Source organism: Eremothecium gossypii, chromosome III (genome assembly GCF_000091025.4).
Source record: "Eremothecium gossypii ATCC 10895 chromosome III, complete sequence".
Taxonomy (NCBI): domain Eukaryota; kingdom Fungi; phylum Ascomycota; class Saccharomycetes; order Saccharomycetales; family Saccharomycetaceae; genus Eremothecium; species Eremothecium gossypii.
Genome location: NC_005784.3, coordinates 272788 through 288977, shown reverse-complemented (window position 1 = coordinate 288977; position 16190 = coordinate 272788). Strand labels below are relative to the sequence as shown.

The 16190-nt window shown below is 55.0% G+C and overlaps 11 protein-coding genes across 11 annotated transcripts; 4 read left to right on the top strand and 7 right to left on the bottom strand.

Annotated features, from left to right (window-relative positions):
• Positions 1 to 73: 73 nt before the first annotated feature.
• AGOS_ACL043W (40S ribosomal protein eS24) lies at positions 74 to 757 on the bottom strand (the record flags this gene model as incomplete). The annotated part of the gene is made up of 2 exons (NM_208714.1): positions 74 to 478; positions 755 to 757. The coding sequence occupies 2 exons, from the start codon at positions 755 to 757 to the stop codon at positions 74 to 76; spliced, it is 408 nt and encodes a 135-aa protein (NP_983361.1).
• Positions 758 to 1126: 369 nt separating this feature from the next.
• On the bottom strand, positions 1127 to 2668 carry ALD5 (aldehyde dehydrogenase (NAD(P)(+)) ALD5; the record flags this gene model as incomplete). Its single annotated transcript, NM_208713.1, has 1 exon — positions 1127 to 2668. One exon carries the CDS (start codon positions 2666 to 2668, stop codon positions 1127 to 1129), a length of 1542 nt encoding a protein of 513 aa, NP_983360.1.
• A 168-nt stretch (positions 2669 to 2836) lies between these two features.
• On the bottom strand, positions 2837 to 3205 carry VTC1 (Vtc1p; the record flags this gene model as incomplete). The annotated part of the gene is made up of 1 exon (NM_208712.1): positions 2837 to 3205. One exon carries the CDS (start codon positions 3203 to 3205, stop codon positions 2837 to 2839), a length of 369 nt encoding a protein of 122 aa, NP_983359.1.
• Positions 3206 to 3342: 137 nt separating this feature from the next.
• Positions 3343 to 3684, top strand: TDA2 (Tda2p; the record flags this gene model as incomplete). Its single annotated transcript, NM_208711.2, has 1 exon — positions 3343 to 3684. The coding sequence occupies one exon, from the start codon at positions 3343 to 3345 to the stop codon at positions 3682 to 3684; it is 342 nt and encodes a 113-aa protein (NP_983358.2).
• Positions 3685 to 3693: 9 nt separating this feature from the next.
• On the bottom strand, positions 3694 to 6084 carry SEC6 (SNARE-binding exocyst subunit SEC6; the record flags this gene model as incomplete). Its single annotated transcript, NM_208710.2, has 1 exon — positions 3694 to 6084. The coding sequence occupies one exon, from the start codon at positions 6082 to 6084 to the stop codon at positions 3694 to 3696; it is 2391 nt and encodes a 796-aa protein (NP_983357.2).
• A 230-nt stretch (positions 6085 to 6314) lies between these two features.
• Positions 6315 to 8216, bottom strand: AGOS_ACL048W (uncharacterized protein; the record flags this gene model as incomplete). Its single annotated transcript, NM_208709.2, has 1 exon — positions 6315 to 8216. The coding sequence occupies one exon, from the start codon at positions 8214 to 8216 to the stop codon at positions 6315 to 6317; it is 1902 nt and encodes a 633-aa protein (NP_983356.2).
• Positions 8217 to 8485: 269 nt separating this feature from the next.
• On the bottom strand, positions 8486 to 9091 carry AGOS_ACL049W (ACL049Wp; the record flags this gene model as incomplete). Its single annotated transcript, NM_208708.1, has 1 exon — positions 8486 to 9091. The coding sequence occupies one exon, from the start codon at positions 9089 to 9091 to the stop codon at positions 8486 to 8488; it is 606 nt and encodes a 201-aa protein (NP_983355.1).
• Positions 9092 to 9175: 84 nt separating this feature from the next.
• NSA2 (rRNA-processing protein NSA2) lies at positions 9176 to 9961 on the bottom strand (the record flags this gene model as incomplete). Its single annotated transcript, NM_208707.1, has 1 exon — positions 9176 to 9961. The coding sequence occupies one exon, from the start codon at positions 9959 to 9961 to the stop codon at positions 9176 to 9178; it is 786 nt and encodes a 261-aa protein (NP_983354.1).
• A 215-nt stretch (positions 9962 to 10176) lies between these two features.
• On the top strand, positions 10177 to 11193 carry LCP5 (small subunit rRNA maturation protein LCP5; the record flags this gene model as incomplete). Its single annotated transcript, NM_208706.1, has 1 exon — positions 10177 to 11193. One exon carries the CDS (start codon positions 10177 to 10179, stop codon positions 11191 to 11193), a length of 1017 nt encoding a protein of 338 aa, NP_983353.1.
• A 91-nt stretch (positions 11194 to 11284) lies between these two features.
• Positions 11285 to 11899, top strand: VFA1 (Vfa1p; the record flags this gene model as incomplete). Its single annotated transcript, NM_208705.1, has 1 exon — positions 11285 to 11899. One exon carries the CDS (start codon positions 11285 to 11287, stop codon positions 11897 to 11899), a length of 615 nt encoding a protein of 204 aa, NP_983352.1.
• Positions 11900 to 12267: 368 nt separating this feature from the next.
• SAK1 (serine/threonine protein kinase SAK1) lies at positions 12268 to 15813 on the top strand (the record flags this gene model as incomplete). Its single annotated transcript, NM_208704.2, has 1 exon — positions 12268 to 15813. One exon carries the CDS (start codon positions 12268 to 12270, stop codon positions 15811 to 15813), a length of 3546 nt encoding a protein of 1181 aa, NP_983351.2.
• Positions 15814 to 16190: the final 377 nt, after the last annotated feature.

Sequence of the window (16190 nt, the reverse complement as noted above, 5' to 3'; positions counted from 1 at the left end):
TGATAATTTATATTTTAAGTTATATTAACACACATATACAAAAAGATTTGGTAGTGGATTAATGATGATTTGCTTAATCAGCGTTACGTCTTGCGGCCTTCTTAGCCAATCTCTTACCGGTACCAAAGACCTTCTTACCTCTGTTCTTTCTTTGCTTTCTCTGTTGTCTGGAAGCCTTCTCAGCCTTCTCAGCCATGCCGTATCTGACCAATCTGTAGGTTGGCTCGAACTTCTTGGCGTCGGCAACAGAGTTGTAGATCAAACCGAAACCGGTGGACTTGCCACCACCAAACTGGGTTCTGAAGCCGAAGACGGAAACAGCGTCCTTGTCAGCCTTGTAGGCCTCGGCCAACTTCTCTCTCAACTCGTCCTTGGAGACGTTGGCTCTGTTTGGGTGCAAGACGTCAACGACGAACTGCTTTCTAGCCAACAATGGGTTGGTGAGAACCTTTCTGGTACGGATAGTGATAGCGTCAGACTGCACAAAAGTTAGTATCCTGCCAAACGCAACCTCGACCCGCTCGACCCGCGACAGCTGGCGCCCACGCGTATATGCAGCTATTCCGCAGCTGCGACGGCGCAGCTACCTCCTCGCCCTGCGATTTCGCCGCCCTTCGGCTGCAGCGCAGTTCGATAGCCATTTTCATCTCAACCTGCATGCCTGTCGCTCATCCGCCGTCGGCGCCTGTACCATCGCTTTGCATCGAGCCCCGTCGTGCTGGCCCCGCACCAGCCGCCCCCACTTTAAACATACCATTCCTGTTTATATCCTCTGGTGTAGCAGTTGTAAATGGCCCGAGCCTTTGTCAAGTACGAATATTCGTTATACAGTTGAAAAAATCCCAGAGTAGCGTCCCACTAGCTGCCTGCTCTCGCTGCACAGGCTCGCGCAGCGGTTGCCGCGCGACGGGCTGCTCTGCCCAGAGCGTCACCCGCCCAGGCCGGTGTTGAGATCCAAGTCAGAAAAATTAATGTGTGGGTGTTGTCGAGCTTGAATGTATGGGTGCTAGTCACACGAAAGCCGGATCTCGCGCTTGGAAGTTGATCTCAGTGGGGCAGTGTTGCTTACCATAGATTACCGTATATGTAATATTACGTAACGTCTAGCTACCGGGTGTCTAACCATTTAAACCTTAACGTGATCAATGGCCATTCTAACGGCCTTGGTCTGCGTGTAATTGTCTAGTGCCTGCACACCCATTTCAGAGCCAATACCGGATTGGCCGAAGCCGCCGAAAGGAACGTTAGGGTGGAAGTCGTTGTAGGTATTCACCCAGACAGTGCCTGCCTTGATCTGGTTGGACACGTCGATGGCCTTGTTGATGTCGGTAGTGTGGATGCCTGCGGCAAGCCCATACTGGGAGTTGTTGGCCATGGCGATGACCTCATCGACGGTCGAGAATTTGGAAACGGTCACGACAGGGCCGAAGATCTCGTCCTTAACGACGCGCATGTTCTCGTTGACGTCAGCGAAAATGGTAGGCTTGATGAAGAAGCCCTTGCGGCCCAGACGCTCACCACCCGCGACGATGCGGGCGCCCTCCTTGACACCGATGTCAACGTAGGACAGGATCTTGTCGACCTGCATCTGGGAGGTCTGCGCGCCCTGGAAGACGCCCTCCTCGAACGGGTTGCCGACCTTGAGGTTCTCGGAGAACTGCTTGAACTTCTCGAGCACCTCGTCGTAGACAGAGTCCTGCACGTAGACACGGGAGCCTGCGCAGCACACCTCGCCCGCATTGTAGAAAATACCGAAGCCGATGTTCTTGACAGCCTTGTCAATGTCCGCATCGGCGAAGACAATGTTAGGAGACTTTCCTCCGAGCTCGAGCGTGACCTTCTTCACGGTTTCCGCGCAGGTGCGCATGATGTGCCTGCCGGTGGCAGTCGAACCGGTGAAGGCAACCTTTTTGACATCTGGGTGCGTGCAGAGATGCTCGCCGACAATCTTTCCGAAACCAGGCACAATGTTCATCACACCCTTGGGGATGCCCGCCTCGTTCGCGAGGTTACAGACGTACAGGGCGGACAGAGGGGTCGACTCGGCGGGCTTGAGCACCACCGTGTTACCAGTCGCGAGGGCCGGGCCGATCTTCCACGACCACATGAGCAGCGGGAAGTTCCATGGGATGATCTGGCCGCAGACGCCGAGCGGCTCGCGCCGCGTGTACGAGAAGTGGTCGGGCCCGGTCTCCATGACGTTGCCGTAGATCTTGTCGGCCCAGCCGCCGCACGTGCGCAGGTAGCGCGCCACGAGCGCGACATCGCCACGCGAGCACAGCAGCGACTTGCCGTTGTCGAGCGACTCGATGTTCGCCAGCGTCTCCTGGTGCTTTTCGATCAGATCCGCCAGCTTGAACAGGCACTGCGCGCGCACCTCGGGGTCCGCGCGCGACCACGGCAAGAACGCGCGCTTCGCAGCCGCCACCGCCGCGTCCACGTCCTCCTCCCGCGCCTCGTACACGTGCGTAATCTCCTCCTCCGTCCCGGGGTCGATCACCTCGAACGTCTTCGCCTGGTGCGAAGGCACGAACTTGCCGTCGATGAACAGCCCCGTGGGCTGCTCGTAGCTGTTGCCGTTGGGCAGGCGCACCTGCACCGTCAGCGGCAGGCTCGAGTAGCAGCGCACCAGCGCGCGTAGGGTACGTACCTGTGCAGTCGCAAGCATCCTTGCTGCTGCCTCGCTGCCGCGCCCGCCCCCGGCCTTATATACTCCGCGCAGCCCCGCAGCCCCGCAGGGTGCGGGGCGAAAACCGTTGTGCTCGAGCGCCGCACCTCAACACCGAGTGCGGCAATGACGTGCGGATTCTTAGAATACATAGGTACACAAGCCTTTTCATTGGCTGAGCCGCAGCACGAAATTCACGACCACCGCAGCCAGGAGGAAAAAACACAGCACCGTCGGCCCCAGCCGGTCGTCGTAAGGGCCCGCCCCGCGCCGCCGGATCGCGGCCGCGCGCCAGTGGTAGGTCACCAGCGCGTACAGCATCGTGCCCATGGACACCAGCGTGAATAGGCCCGCGCTGATCCGCCCCACCCGGTCTCCAAAGTTTAGCAGCCCGACTCCGAGCCCCCCGAGCATGACCGTGAAGCTCAGCCACGAAAGGAATGTCCGCTCATTGGCGAAAAACACCTTCGGCTCCACCCGCGCTGGAAGCGCGATTCTCTTGCCAGGCGCCTTTTGCAGTAACGGTGTCGAGGACATGTAGCGTGACGACGGCCGATAGCGGGAAAGTCGGTTGCCAGCCCGCCCTTTTTTTATGTGCGACGCCGCCGTCGTGTACGACGCCCACTGAAGGGATAAAGGCTCGGCACGCGCGGCAGCTTTCCCTTCACCAACCAATGGCGCACGTGGACGGCGAATACAGTGTGCAGCGCGGCGCGTTTGGCGCAGAGGCGCCGCTTACGGAAGAGCGGCTGGTATCGCTTGTGGAACAGGCGTTCGAGGGGAACGGGCAACTAGGGGAGTGTGTGGAGGACGCGGTCACGCGGCTTGCTGCGGCGTCGTCTCAGCACAAGTTTGTCGTGACGGCCACCGAGATCCGTGGCGCGGGGGCGGCTGGACAAACGCTACAGTCGCACGCGGGGGCGGCATGGGACGGCAAGCGTGACGGCGCGCACAGTGTGCGGGTGCAGCGGGCGGGCTCGGAGGTGCTTGTGACGGTGGTGTGGTTGGCGCGTTGAGTGTGTAACTTACGTAAAGCGGCTAATAAAGGTGGGTTGCAGGTCCTGGTTTTTGAGGGTGGCGAGGCGTTTGGGGTCGGCGGCTGCGGCCTGGGCGTCGGCGAGCAGGCGCTTGGCGGTGGGAGAGTCGACGTCCTTGCGGCAGGCGAGCACGGCCTGCAGCAAGGCGGCGGGGGTGTCCCAGTAGACGTGCAGACACTGGGCCCAGGTGTCGGGGACGACGTCGAGCGGGCTGCAGGCGAAGTCCATGAAGAACTCCATGAGCTTGAACTTGTCGTCGATGAGCAGCTTGTCCTCGTCGGAGACAAACTGGACGAAGAGCTTGTAGAAGATCTCGAAGTCGCGCTTCATGCAGTCGAGGAACTTGTTCTGCTTGTTGCGGAAGGCGTGGCCATGGTGCAGGGCGGCGAGGAACTGCAGGATGGTCTCCTCGATGACGGACTCGACGAGGGTGGAGTAGACGAAGGGGTTCATCTGGCTGCGGATGTCGGCGAGGTACTCGTAGAGGGTGTCTGCGATCTGCTGCGCCTGGTTGCCGGAGTACCAGGCCTTGCTGAAGATCTCGGCGTAGGGGCGGCGCAGGTCGTCGAAGATCAGGGCGACGAGGCCGCTGTTGCTGCACTTGGCGACCTCTGCGAAGCCGTCGAGGGTCTCCTCGATGCGGTTCGTGATGGTGCGCTCGTGCACCTTGGAGACCATGGAGCCGTACTTCTGCGAGATGGCGACGGCGTAGTCTGCGGCCTTCATCTGGTCGTTGGCGACCGCGACGAGGTACTCGACGAGGCCGCCGGCGCACTCCTCCTCCTGCGCGATGTTGTCGGGGTCTTTCTCATACTTGTGGTTGTACTGGAGGCACTTCTTGACCTCGGACGAAATGGCCTGCATCCAGTGGCTTTGGCGCTCGAACAGGAGCTTGCAGAAGCGCTCGACGACGCCGACCAGGATCTTCGCCTGGCCCGAGCCTGCGGCGACCTCCACCTGCTGCGTGAACATCTGGAAGCATGTTTTGGTGCCCTCCAGGAAGAGCAGGTTCTCGGAGTCTGTGTGGGGCGGCGTGGTGCGCTCGAGGAAGATCTGGAGCTCTGCCTTCTCGAGGTTGTCGAGCCACTCGCGCATTTTGTTGACGATGAGCTGCAAGTAGTCCTGAAGTAGCTGGGCCTTCTGCTCCTCGCCTATGATGCTAACAATCTCGTCTTTGCCGAAGCCAAAGTCCTTTTTGAGAGTCTTGGTGAAATTCTTGTCGAAGTCGAGAATGCTGAGGATGTAGAGCGACTCCGGCTCAGAGTTGATCAACTCCGTGATCAAGCCGTTCAGCTCTTCGTAGTAGGCGGTGTAGTATACGCGAAAAATATCCCACTCGCTCGGGCAGAGCCGGCAGAGATGGTCCTTCGCGATTACTAGCTCATTGAAGATCCAATCTAGGTTTTCCAGCACGTCGAACTGCTTTTCGGCAGCGTACTCTTTGCGAACATCAACAAAGAGCTCCGCAATGGACTTTCGGATGGTGGAGAAAAAGAACTCACGATAGCCACGAGGTAGAGTCCTCGTCTGGATGGTACCGTTCATGATTTCTTCAAAGAGTGCCTGCTCTGTGGGGTACTTGTTCTCCTGACTCTTTGAATCCTCTGCTATGCGCGACATTTTGGTCGGAAGTTTCCTGATCTTGTTGGATTCCATTTCTAGCTCCTTCGTTTTAATAATCTCGCGCGTCTTGCTGATTCGCTTATCCTCCCGGTCCTCATAGTCAATGATCTTGCACACTCGTATTATTAATGACTTGTTTTCCGTACGCACCGCTTCAAGCAGGTCGAAGATGATGCGGGCCAGCATCTTATCAAATTTCTCGATTTGAGCTGGTAGTTTTGCAAACACCTTCTTCATCGTTCGCTGCACATCTTCAGTGGAAACGTTGGCCATTACCGTCATCTGCTCCTGAAAGTCGCGCGCACAGGTCAGCATATAGTGAATCTGCAGTAGCCGCGGGCAGCCAGACTCCAGTGCATCCTGGCCGATCTCGGCATCCAAGTAGCTCTCAATCTGGCCACAGAAGTCGGTGAACTTCACAATCCGGTTGTATATGTCTGAGGTGCGTCCTAGAAGCTCATGGATCCGCGTAACGTCGTTGATAATCTGGTACCGCTCACTCGAAGACCTGTTCTCTTGGCTCAGCCTATCCACGTTCCGCAGCTTCTCGCGCAACGATTGCACGGACCCCGTAGTCGAGCTTACAAGCTCTAGGCAGTTGTAGACATCCTCGTAGCGCACCTTGGATATCTTGTGCAGTTGGTACTCCACCGTCGATTTCTCTTTGACGAGCTGTTCCTTAATTCGTGCGATGTCTGCCAAGGAAGATTCATCTTTAACCAGCTCTAACACTTTCTGAGCAGCGGTGGCCTCCATTACCTCTAAAGCGCATTCAAAGTCAGCTAGCTGCTGGAGGTGGTACACACTTGAGGGAATAGTGGGGCGTCTTAGTTTATATATGGGAATATGGGTTCGGAGGGACTATATCCGGGTAACAGATGTATATATGTAACGCCAAGACAACTCTTCCCATCGGGGCCTCCTCCGCGAATGGAAAATGCACGCTACTTAGTATACCGTTCAAGAAATGTCGGTGATATGGCTAGTCAAGTAACCACAGCATTATCTGGAGGGGTCCAACTTCCCGAGGACCAGTCGAGCACACCGGCACTCGTATAGTCACTACGGACATGGAGATCGTATTGGGACCGACTGGCAACCCGGATGTACAGCGGTGGGCCGGCTCTCGCGCCCTGCGTTGCGTTCCGCAACATGTAACCGAACTCTTTATTTTCCTCAGATAGCACCTCAAGGTCCACTGTGGTGTTTGATCCAACGTACACCTCAATATCATTGACTAGGAGGGAAAAAGCGTCGTACTTGCTGCCGTTGATGCCCGCCTCGGTACGCGGCGTCCACGAAACAGCATGTGGAACTGCTGGATCGAAATTTAGAGTTGGCGGTTTATCTGTGAAGCCGGCTTCACCACGTGCTAATGCCAAATTAGTCTCGACAATGCTCGCGAATCCCCATTTACCAACGCCAGAAATCACAAGGCCCAGTAGCACACCTTGAAACAGATAAGCCGACGGGCCGCGTGTTGCGCAGCCAGGAAGGAAAAGAAGTCCCAAAATGTAATGGTGTATCCTGAGATTCAGACCAGGTAACAGGCCCAGAAACACCAATCCCGCAACAAGGCCCAGGTAAAGCACCACGTATTTCCTTAGGCGGCCTGCCTTCCACACTGCGTGTGCTTGCACCGCAACGCAAACAGCTATCAAAATCCCCAAAATAAACACGGCTGCAGCTGTGCCCGCCCTTTCCTGAAGGTCTTTGGGGGTCAGGCGGTCCACTGGCAACCTGTCGAAAGTGATATTGTTCAGAGTGCCCAACCAAAATAGAGGATAGAAGAGCAGTATTCTCATTAGCGGCGGTCCTCCCTCCAGTTTGCGCACTGCGACGCGCCACATCACATACAGAATGAACCCCAGGGGTAGCAGCCGCTCACAGCCGATGCTCCACAGCGAATAGATCGAATACCGGTTGTTGGGGTCGATGAACACCGGCGGATCCATCGCCAGGACTAGCGTCCAGTACCCAGCGAGCATCAGCACCCAAAACCCGACGAGCATGTTGTAGAAGTACAGGACTGGCAGCGAGAAGATCATGTTGCAGACGGTGAATGGCACCCGCGGGTCGCGACACCCGTACTGGGAGCCATCCAGCTTTAGAAACTCAAAGGAGGTGGGGAAGAACGAGTCGAAGTTCGCTGACCACCCGGTGCGGCCTCTTCTGGACGGGTAGCTGTTTTGTTGGCCCCTCATCGCAACGCGCACGCACCCTCCGTAGGCCGGCGAAATGAGACCCGCATGCATGGCGCTCGAGCACACCGTCGAGTCGCCGCGGTAGGGGTACGTGATCGCTCTCGCGTCGTCCGCGCGCGAGCCGCCGCCGACTACGTGCATGGTATACTTGAGCAGCTTGTCACCCACCGGTATTGCAGAAAAAAGCAGGCCGTCGTGGTCGCACAGCGCGGGGCAGCGCACAATGTGCTCCTCATTGGGCGAGGGCCTGCACCTCCGCGCATTGAGGTCGCAATCGTTATTTTTCCCCAACCAATGCAGCTTGCTCGTGCAACTCAGCGCAACCACCGGCGTCTTCCCCTCGCTTCCCTTGTGGTAAGGCAGCGCGACAAGAGAGGGATACAGTATGCCCAGCCCGACCGCCAGCCACAGACAGCCATATAACACAAGAATTATAGCTTTTACCCCGGTCTTATTCACCCCCCGCCAGAGCCTCCGTGGGACGCCGTCAATCGACTGTATGAACCCCAGCCTGCTGTACCGAGTGGGCACCTCATCCGATGGATGGGCCGGGCCGTCCCACACCTTATGTAGCCACCGCATCAGCCTTCCGTACTTTTGTTTCGGGGGTTTGGGCTCCTCTACAGACATCCGATGCCTCAGCTCCGCATTATATGATGAGCGCCGGGACATATTCCTTCTCATTCACTGCTCTGGGTACAGGGGCCGCGTGCTTCGAGCCGATGGAGATTCAGGACTTCTCACCTAACGGGAAAATTATTGACAACGTTGCCTCTTACATTATTCAACACGGTGTGGGTGTATTTCCGACATTGGCATGGCTGTATGTCTGCCGCAGGAGGCAGTCACTAGGCCCTGCCCTCGCCAGAAACCGTGCGCGCTTACTAATTATAGCGCAGGGCGAAGGTTTTGGTCTTACCCCAGTGTCATTGCGCGTGCGCGATGGTGGCGTTTCACACTAGTGAAACCGTTCCGAAAACTACGAGCAGCTTTGCGTTGGACAATTTCCGTAGTCGCGAAGCCTCCGGTACGCTGCGTCCCGGCGGCCGCGTCGAGGAAGCGCGCCTGCCCTGCATGCTCCGAAAACGCAGCCGGCCGGCTGGGTTCGTCTGCGATGCAGTCTGGTGCGCTATGTATGCGAGTTCTTCGCGGTACGTAGTCTTGGTGGCCGGAAGGCGTGTAGCCAGGCAACTGGGACCCGACGCACTACAGCCGGGCCGCGGCCCTCGAGCGTCTCTCAGGGGCGGCCGTCCCGAGCGCAGGGGCCGGGGACGGCGCGAGATGGCGGGCGCGGCCGGGGCGTGGCTAGTGTAACGTGCGCAGTGGCTATCTGAATTAAATGACGGACCGGCGCGCGCATGGCGTCCGGCCGCTCTATGTATGCCGCTATCGACGAAGCTAGGCGGCAGGTGCGGGGCAGTCTCTGCGCTACAGACGTCGGGCGGGAGCTGCGCCACGAGGGGCGCATGCGTCCTGGCCGTCTTCTGGGCGCGCGAGAGGCCCAGCCCTGTCTTACTTGCAGTAATGATGACGGCGTAGCCGGACCTAGCCGAGGCCATCGCGTCTGATCTGAGTTCTATCGATACGGTGGAGGAGCCCTCCGACGGATGCAGGTCGAGTAACTGGGCGGGCTCTCTGCCGGCCTACACCAGCAGCACGGCGTTGACACAGCCGTCCCGGTCGGGCTCGTTGGTGATCTGGGCATACTTACCCCAGACCACCTTGCCGCCGGACGTGACCATCCCCAGCTCGGAGACGTTGACCTCGATGATCGTACCCTTCGTCAGCACGCCAAGCTGCGTGTACATGGGCGACTGCGGGTTCTTCTTGACGCCCAGGATGGGCAGGAAGACCGTGACGCCGAGCTCGGGGTGCGTGACGTTGGCCTTTTTCTGGCGCAGCGCCGACGGGCGGATGATGCGCTCCATCTTCACGGGGCGGCGCGTGAAGCCCTCGCCCACGAACGTGTGCTTGGTGATCATGCGCTTCCAGCTCTTGGTCTTGGACTTCCCGGTCTTGACCACCTTGAACATCTCCTCCTCGCTGATCCCGCGCACCTTGGGCAGCGGCACGGAGAACTTGTCTGCCTTCTCCAGCCGCTTCTGCTTGATGCTCGACGAGATCGCCTTGGCGCTGTTGGCCTGCTCTCTGTCAAGCAGATACGCGGGCAGCGCCTCGCCGCTGTCCTCCAGGGGCTTCGCCGCGCCCTTGAGCTTCGACTGCTCATGCGCCTTGATCTTCTTGCGCATGGCGACCTTCTCGGCATACCGCTTCTTCGCGAACTGCTTACCCTTCCATCCAGTCAGCTTCTGCGCCTTCTCGGATATCTTGTGCGCCTCTCTGGCCTCCCGCTTACGCTTCCGCTCCTCGTGATCCAGACGGCGCCCGTGCTTCTTGATGTGCTGTTCGATATACTCGTTCTGAGGCATGGTGGGTGTGGCAGAAGGGTCCTGGAAGCTTCTCTGAGGTCTGCTTCTGCTTCCGTTGTGTCAGTAGACCGCTCTAACCTCATCGCTCCGGCAAATTTTTCAGTCCCTAGCAGCGTTTCTTTTGACTGACATTAAAATTTTCCATGCGATGGGCTTGAGCAGTTGGAGCGCTTAGATCGACAACGCTATATTCTGGCTCGCAGTGAGGTATTGCGATGGGGGAACTGCGTCAAGTGCTGAGGCAGATCAATGAGTCACTTTCACAGACGGACGCCGCGCTAGACCGGCTGCAGCAGACGTACGAAGCCGGCCCTGCAGCAGACGAGGCCGTGACTGCCCTGGCTGCGAAGAGTGGCACCGAAGCGGGCAGCGATAAGGTGTCGCTGCTGTCGCTGAAGAACGGTAGTATGCTGGCATACGTGAGCAGCCTGCTGCTCCTAGTGGGCGAGAAGCTATCGCCGGAGGGCAGCACAGGCGAGCGCGGGCGTGCCGGCGCGATCGAGCAGCGGGTGTGCTTGGAGCGCGGCATCAAGCCGCTGGAGAAGAAGCTGGGCTATCAACTGGACAAGCTGACGCGCGCGTACGTGCGGCTGCAGAAGGAGCACGCGGCAGCGGCCGAGCGCGCACGGGCGCGCAGCGAGGCGGACGCGAACGCGGACGCGGACTCGTCGGATGAGGAGGACGAGGAGGCACTGAGCTACAGGCCCAATGCGGGTGCGCTGGCGGCCGCGGCCGCGCCAGGCGGGGGCCGCGGCGACGAGCGTGGCGGGACGTATAAGCCGCCCAAGATCGCCGCAGCTCTTCCGCCACAGCGGGGACAGCACTTCGAGGACCGCTTCAACGCACAGGACCACAAGGACCGCTCGTCGCGCTCGCGGATGCAGGCAATGGACGAGTTCATCCGCGAGCAGGCCGACAGGCCCGAGTGGGAGGCCTCTGTGGGCGCGAACATTGTGGACCACGGGAAGGGCGGGATCAAGTCTGCCAGAGACCACGACCGTGACAGCGAGATGACGCGCTTCGAGGAGGAGAACTTCACGCGCCTGAACTCGGTCGGCAACAAGGCCGAGAAGCGCAAGGCCAAGCAGCGCGAGCGCTTTGCCAAAGTCAGCATGATCGGCGGTGAGGACTTCAGCATCTTCAGCTCGAAGCGCCGCCTCGAGGACAGCACTGCCAGAAAGGCACACAAGAAACCCCGCAGCTCTTGGGACAGAGCCAAGAAGAAGCTTTAGATAGACGTGTATATATGTAGCGACATTTTCGATTCCAGTTATTCTGTTCCGCCCGGACTCCGTGCTCTGTGCAACGCGCCAGCCCCTCGCCATGGACAAATACGCCAAACGCAAGGTCGCCGCGAGAGACGCCGGCGGATGCCTGATATGCGACAGTCGCACGGTCACGGTCCTCCACTGTGCCGCGAGCGGCGATTGGTTTTTTTGCTGTGACCTGCATCTGCAGGACAACCCGCAGTTTGCGCAGCCAAACTATACGCCCGCGTACCACGCCGCATGCCGCCGCGTCGCAGACCTTGCCAGCCGCCTTGCCGCCTCCGAAAAGGCTGCCGCCGCCGGATGGGACAGCTGGCTCGGCCGCTTCGCCGCCTCCAAGAAGAAGCCTGCGGTCCCCGCCAAGGACGGTAATGTGTCCGCGCAGGGCCAGGACAAGACAGAGGACAAAGAGGAGAAGCCTGCGGAGGTCTCTGCGGCGGATCTGCGCCGCGAATACGAACGGGAACTGGCCACGGTAGCGACTCTCCGCAATAAGCCGGCTACATACACACTCAGTGCGGTCATGCTGACGTCTCGTCTCGAGCGCCGGACGCGCGTGGCAGCACGCGCAGAACGGGCTCGTGAAGAGGAACAGGCATATAGCAACACTGATCCGCAGCAACTACTGCAAACATACCATTTCCCAGAGCTGCCTAAGCCGAAGCGGTAGATGAACTGCGATCACGTGATACACGTACATAGCTATGTTACATATCACTATAAACGTAAGTTGTATTTTGTTTTTTTACATCATCACGCAGTAGTTCTGTACTACGATGACTAAGTATAGCACTGGTAAAGGCCTGAAGGGAGGTACATTCTGTCCTGCGTCCGAGCTGTTGGCGGGATTTTAAAGTTCATACGTGAATACAGCTGCAAGAGCGTTTTTGCCCTGCATTTTAGCGTCTTCTGGGTTCATTTGGTGGTTTTTGTCGAATTGGGCAAGAACCTTTGATTACCCCGCGAGCTGGACTGTTCTCCATCTCTGCTGTAGCTATAGGTGTGTGATATCCATGACTTTAATGTGCCGAGGGAAGAATGAACAATAACCAAGAGCCTACAGAATCTGAAGGCGTTGCTGCGGCCGGCGGTCCGAACCTAGAGATCAGCCGGGGCGAACATGGCGAACCAACATGCATGCCGGGCAAAGTGGAGGGGTACGAGGCAGACGAGCTCTCATCGAGCGATTCGCTCAATTTGCTGTTGGAGCGCCAGCGCGAACGGCAGTTGAATCATCCACTGCACCAGAACCACATCAAGGCTGCTCATGTACAGCCTGGGGGGCGGAAGGTAAAAGAGACACACAAAATATCGCTTGAGTACGACCCAATTTCGAAACGGAAGGTGCTTAATACCTACGAGATAATCCGGGAGCTTGGGAGCGGCCAACACGGGAAAGTAAAACTAGCGCTTGACCTCGTGACGAAACAACATGTCGCAATCAAGATCGTGGACAGACACGGCAAGAAGAAGAGTTCATGGAAGCTCAAGAAGACGCCTGTACGTGAGGAGAGTGAAAAGATAAGAAGGGAAATAGCGATAATGAAGAAGTGTGACCACGAGCATGTTGTGAAGTTGATCGAGGTTCTCGACGACATGAAGTCACGGAAAATATACTTGGTGCTAGAGTACTGTTCCAAAGGTGAAGTAAAGTGGTGTCCCGGCGACCAGTTGGAAGCTGCTGCGCGCGGGCCACCTTTGCTTACGTTTCAGCGAACGCGGGAGATTCTACGTGGTGTTGTACTTGGTTTGGAATATTTGCATTATCAGGGGATCATTCATCGTGATATTAAGCCAGCCAACTTGCTTCTTTCAGAGCATGACATCGTGAAAATTTCTGACTTTGGTGTGTCCTTAGCTTCATCGAACTCAGGTACACCCTCGTCACGCTCCTCTTCCTCCTCTTCAGTTAAAGGTGTCTTGGGGGCTGAAGGTCCCGATGACTTGGAATTGGCGAAAACCGCGGGTACTCCAGCTTTCTTTGCTCCGGAGATATGTTTAGGCAGTGATGCATATGAAAAATTAAACATTGATAGACAAAGCAACCCATGTTCTGGGTCCTTAATTTCATATATGATAGATATATGGGCGTTAGGTGTTACGTTATACTGTTTGTTATTTGGAAAGTTGCCATTCATTGCGGAATATGAGATGGAGTTATTCGAAAAGATAGTTAACGATCCACTAGAGTTTCCAAGGCTAGAATTCATGCAATCCAACGGCGTGTCGATGATCTCGTGCAAAGAAGAATATCTATCGGCACAGGATTTGTTAAACAAACTCTTAGAAAAGAATCCAATGCAGCGAATAAATATTGTTGACATTAAGGCACATCCGTTTGTATGTTGGGATTTTGATCATGTAGATGGGCTAAGTGGACAGAGAATCAGTATGAGGCAGGCGGAAAAGCAAAAGTTTCTAAGACACCAGGATGAAGAATACAAACAAATCTCTGTCTCTCACGATGAGGTGGACAATGCTGTTAACGGCATAGGTAAAGGACTAAAGAAGTCACAAATTGATACCCTTTTTGATTCCGGAGTGGTTAAAAATAAGCCTCTTCTGAACCCTACTTCGGTAATAGACGCATGCGCTCTCCTTAAAAAGCCCAAGACCAAAGATCTCAAAGACAGACACAGCCCAACCGTATTTGATTCCATCAGAAGAGAGACCTTTTCACCCACAGATATCGACAGCCTTAACTTTATATTAAGCGAAGGGTCTATTGCAAATAGTAAAGATTTCCTACCGGGTCAACCCTCTACCCCATCGCCATTGCACCAGCCACCCATTCAGGCGGAATTAAGTGCCAGGGAATTATTTCAACGTGAATTACAAAAATTCGATAATGACAGAGATCCCAATTCAATTGTTTCGTTGCCGGTCAACTCTTCCTTTGCTTCTTTGGACAGTTTTTACATTGATAACTACGCTGTGAATGATACAAACGTCGAAGCTGAATTTACTCCCTCTTTCCCCACAAACGATCAGCGGATTTCATCTTCATATCAGCAATTCACTTCTTCTAATTTACCCCACAAGGGCGCAAGTGCTCTTCTAAGTCCTTTCAGCAACATGAACGTGTCGGGGACACCAAAAGCTCAGGATAAGATATTAGCATCGCCACCACCGTTGAGCATAAATACATTGCAGCTTGATTCCAAAAGGAATGGTCGTATTCCTCGAGTCAGCAGTATTCTTTCTCCACAATCTACAACTACCAGATCCAGTTCTAGTGCAGAGCTCTCACCTGCGGCGTTTGCTAGTCGCTTCCGAATGACTCCAACAGCTGCAATAGCATCGTCTGAAAGCGCAATTAGGCTTGACAATAGATCACAAAAATCCGAACTTGCTACCCCTCGGTTGTCCATTGGTACAAATGGAACATCACAGACAATTCTTGCCAAAAGATATGACAGTTCTCGAAGTTTAGCCTCGCAAGTGACAAAGTCTACTCCTTTGAAACAGGGAAATCCTCCATTAACCAAGAAGATTATTTTTCAAGAGTTACATGGGAGCGATGAAGAAAAGGATTCAATAACAACGGACTCGGCTGCATATATGAGCACTGAATCTGCTGGTGAGTATAGCTACGATGGCACAAAATCAGATACAGAATCTCTTCCATTTGAATTTGGTATTGATTCGGAACACGGGAGCGAGATATCTTTGCGAAATGTCCCTGCTGTCGGCGGTATCGATTCTTTTTGCCAACCCGAGACATTAAGCGCCTCCTCTGCTAGTACTGCAAGCGATGCAGATGATGATGAACTGGTATTCCCCCCCAGGCATGTTGGACGTAGCCGCCGTTTTTCCTCTTCCGCAGACAATTCCTCTAGCAGGGCCCTAGGTGTTTCTCAGCCAGCGATCTCAGAAGAAGCAACCGATATAGCTCCTGCATCTATATCTGGACAGCTAAAAGCTTCTGACAGCTTGTCAACTTTGACACAGATAAACTCTGCCAGGACTGTGAATACGCCATCCGGCGATGGTGTAAACTCTGTACGCCTGAACACTGATCCAAGCTATGTTTTGCCCGTTAGCCAAGATGTTGAAGACAGTATTGATGTTCCCGCGGAGGTTTTGCATATGATACCTGAATTACATAAACAAGACCGAGGAAATATGGATCCTGTTACTCAAACAGGCGGAGTTCTAACTAATAGCTGGTTGCTACCGCACACAGCTGCGCAGGCCACAACGCAAGAGGCACATGTCGATCAAGTACTGATTACGAGTTCGCAAGACCATTCTCATCATTTGTCATCTAGGGATCTTTTACAGAGTGTATTAAGCTCGTCGGATACTTCGCGACGCTCATCATTGCATGGTGGAACGTCTGTACACTCACCGACTTCTACCTCCGCAGCCCAAGACGAAAGTAGGTTAATCAACGCTGCCAAAAAACTAGCACGTATACGGAAAACTGATGATTCTTCTGGGTTAACGATGTCTTTTCGAAGGCAAAGTCTTGCACCTGAATTTCGGCATAAAGAAGCTCACAGCAAGTCTAGGTCGTGTTCTATATCGCTTGGACAGTTGGATAAGCGGAACAATGACACACTAGGAAGCCCATATAACTAAACTTGCAAGGGTATCTGTATGAACGTCCTTTATACTAGATATGTAATGAAATCCCATAAACAATAATTGATTATTAAATGATAAGGATATAGAGCTGTTCTTAATGAACTCAAAGTCCGGCTATATAGAATTGATATTTTCTCCTTTACCTAACCCTTAGCAATATCAAGCTATATCAGTTGATCTAGCAGTAGTCCATTTAAATATTCTGCTAACTGAATAAGTGGGCCAACTCATGTCTAATTTTATGATCAATTTGGGTCTCTTTACCGTCGTGAACACCATCCATATTGCATTCTAGAAACCAAGCCTGATACAAAGCAGATCAAAAAAGAATAAATTTAAAACTATTTCATATGGAACAAGCTAGCATATAA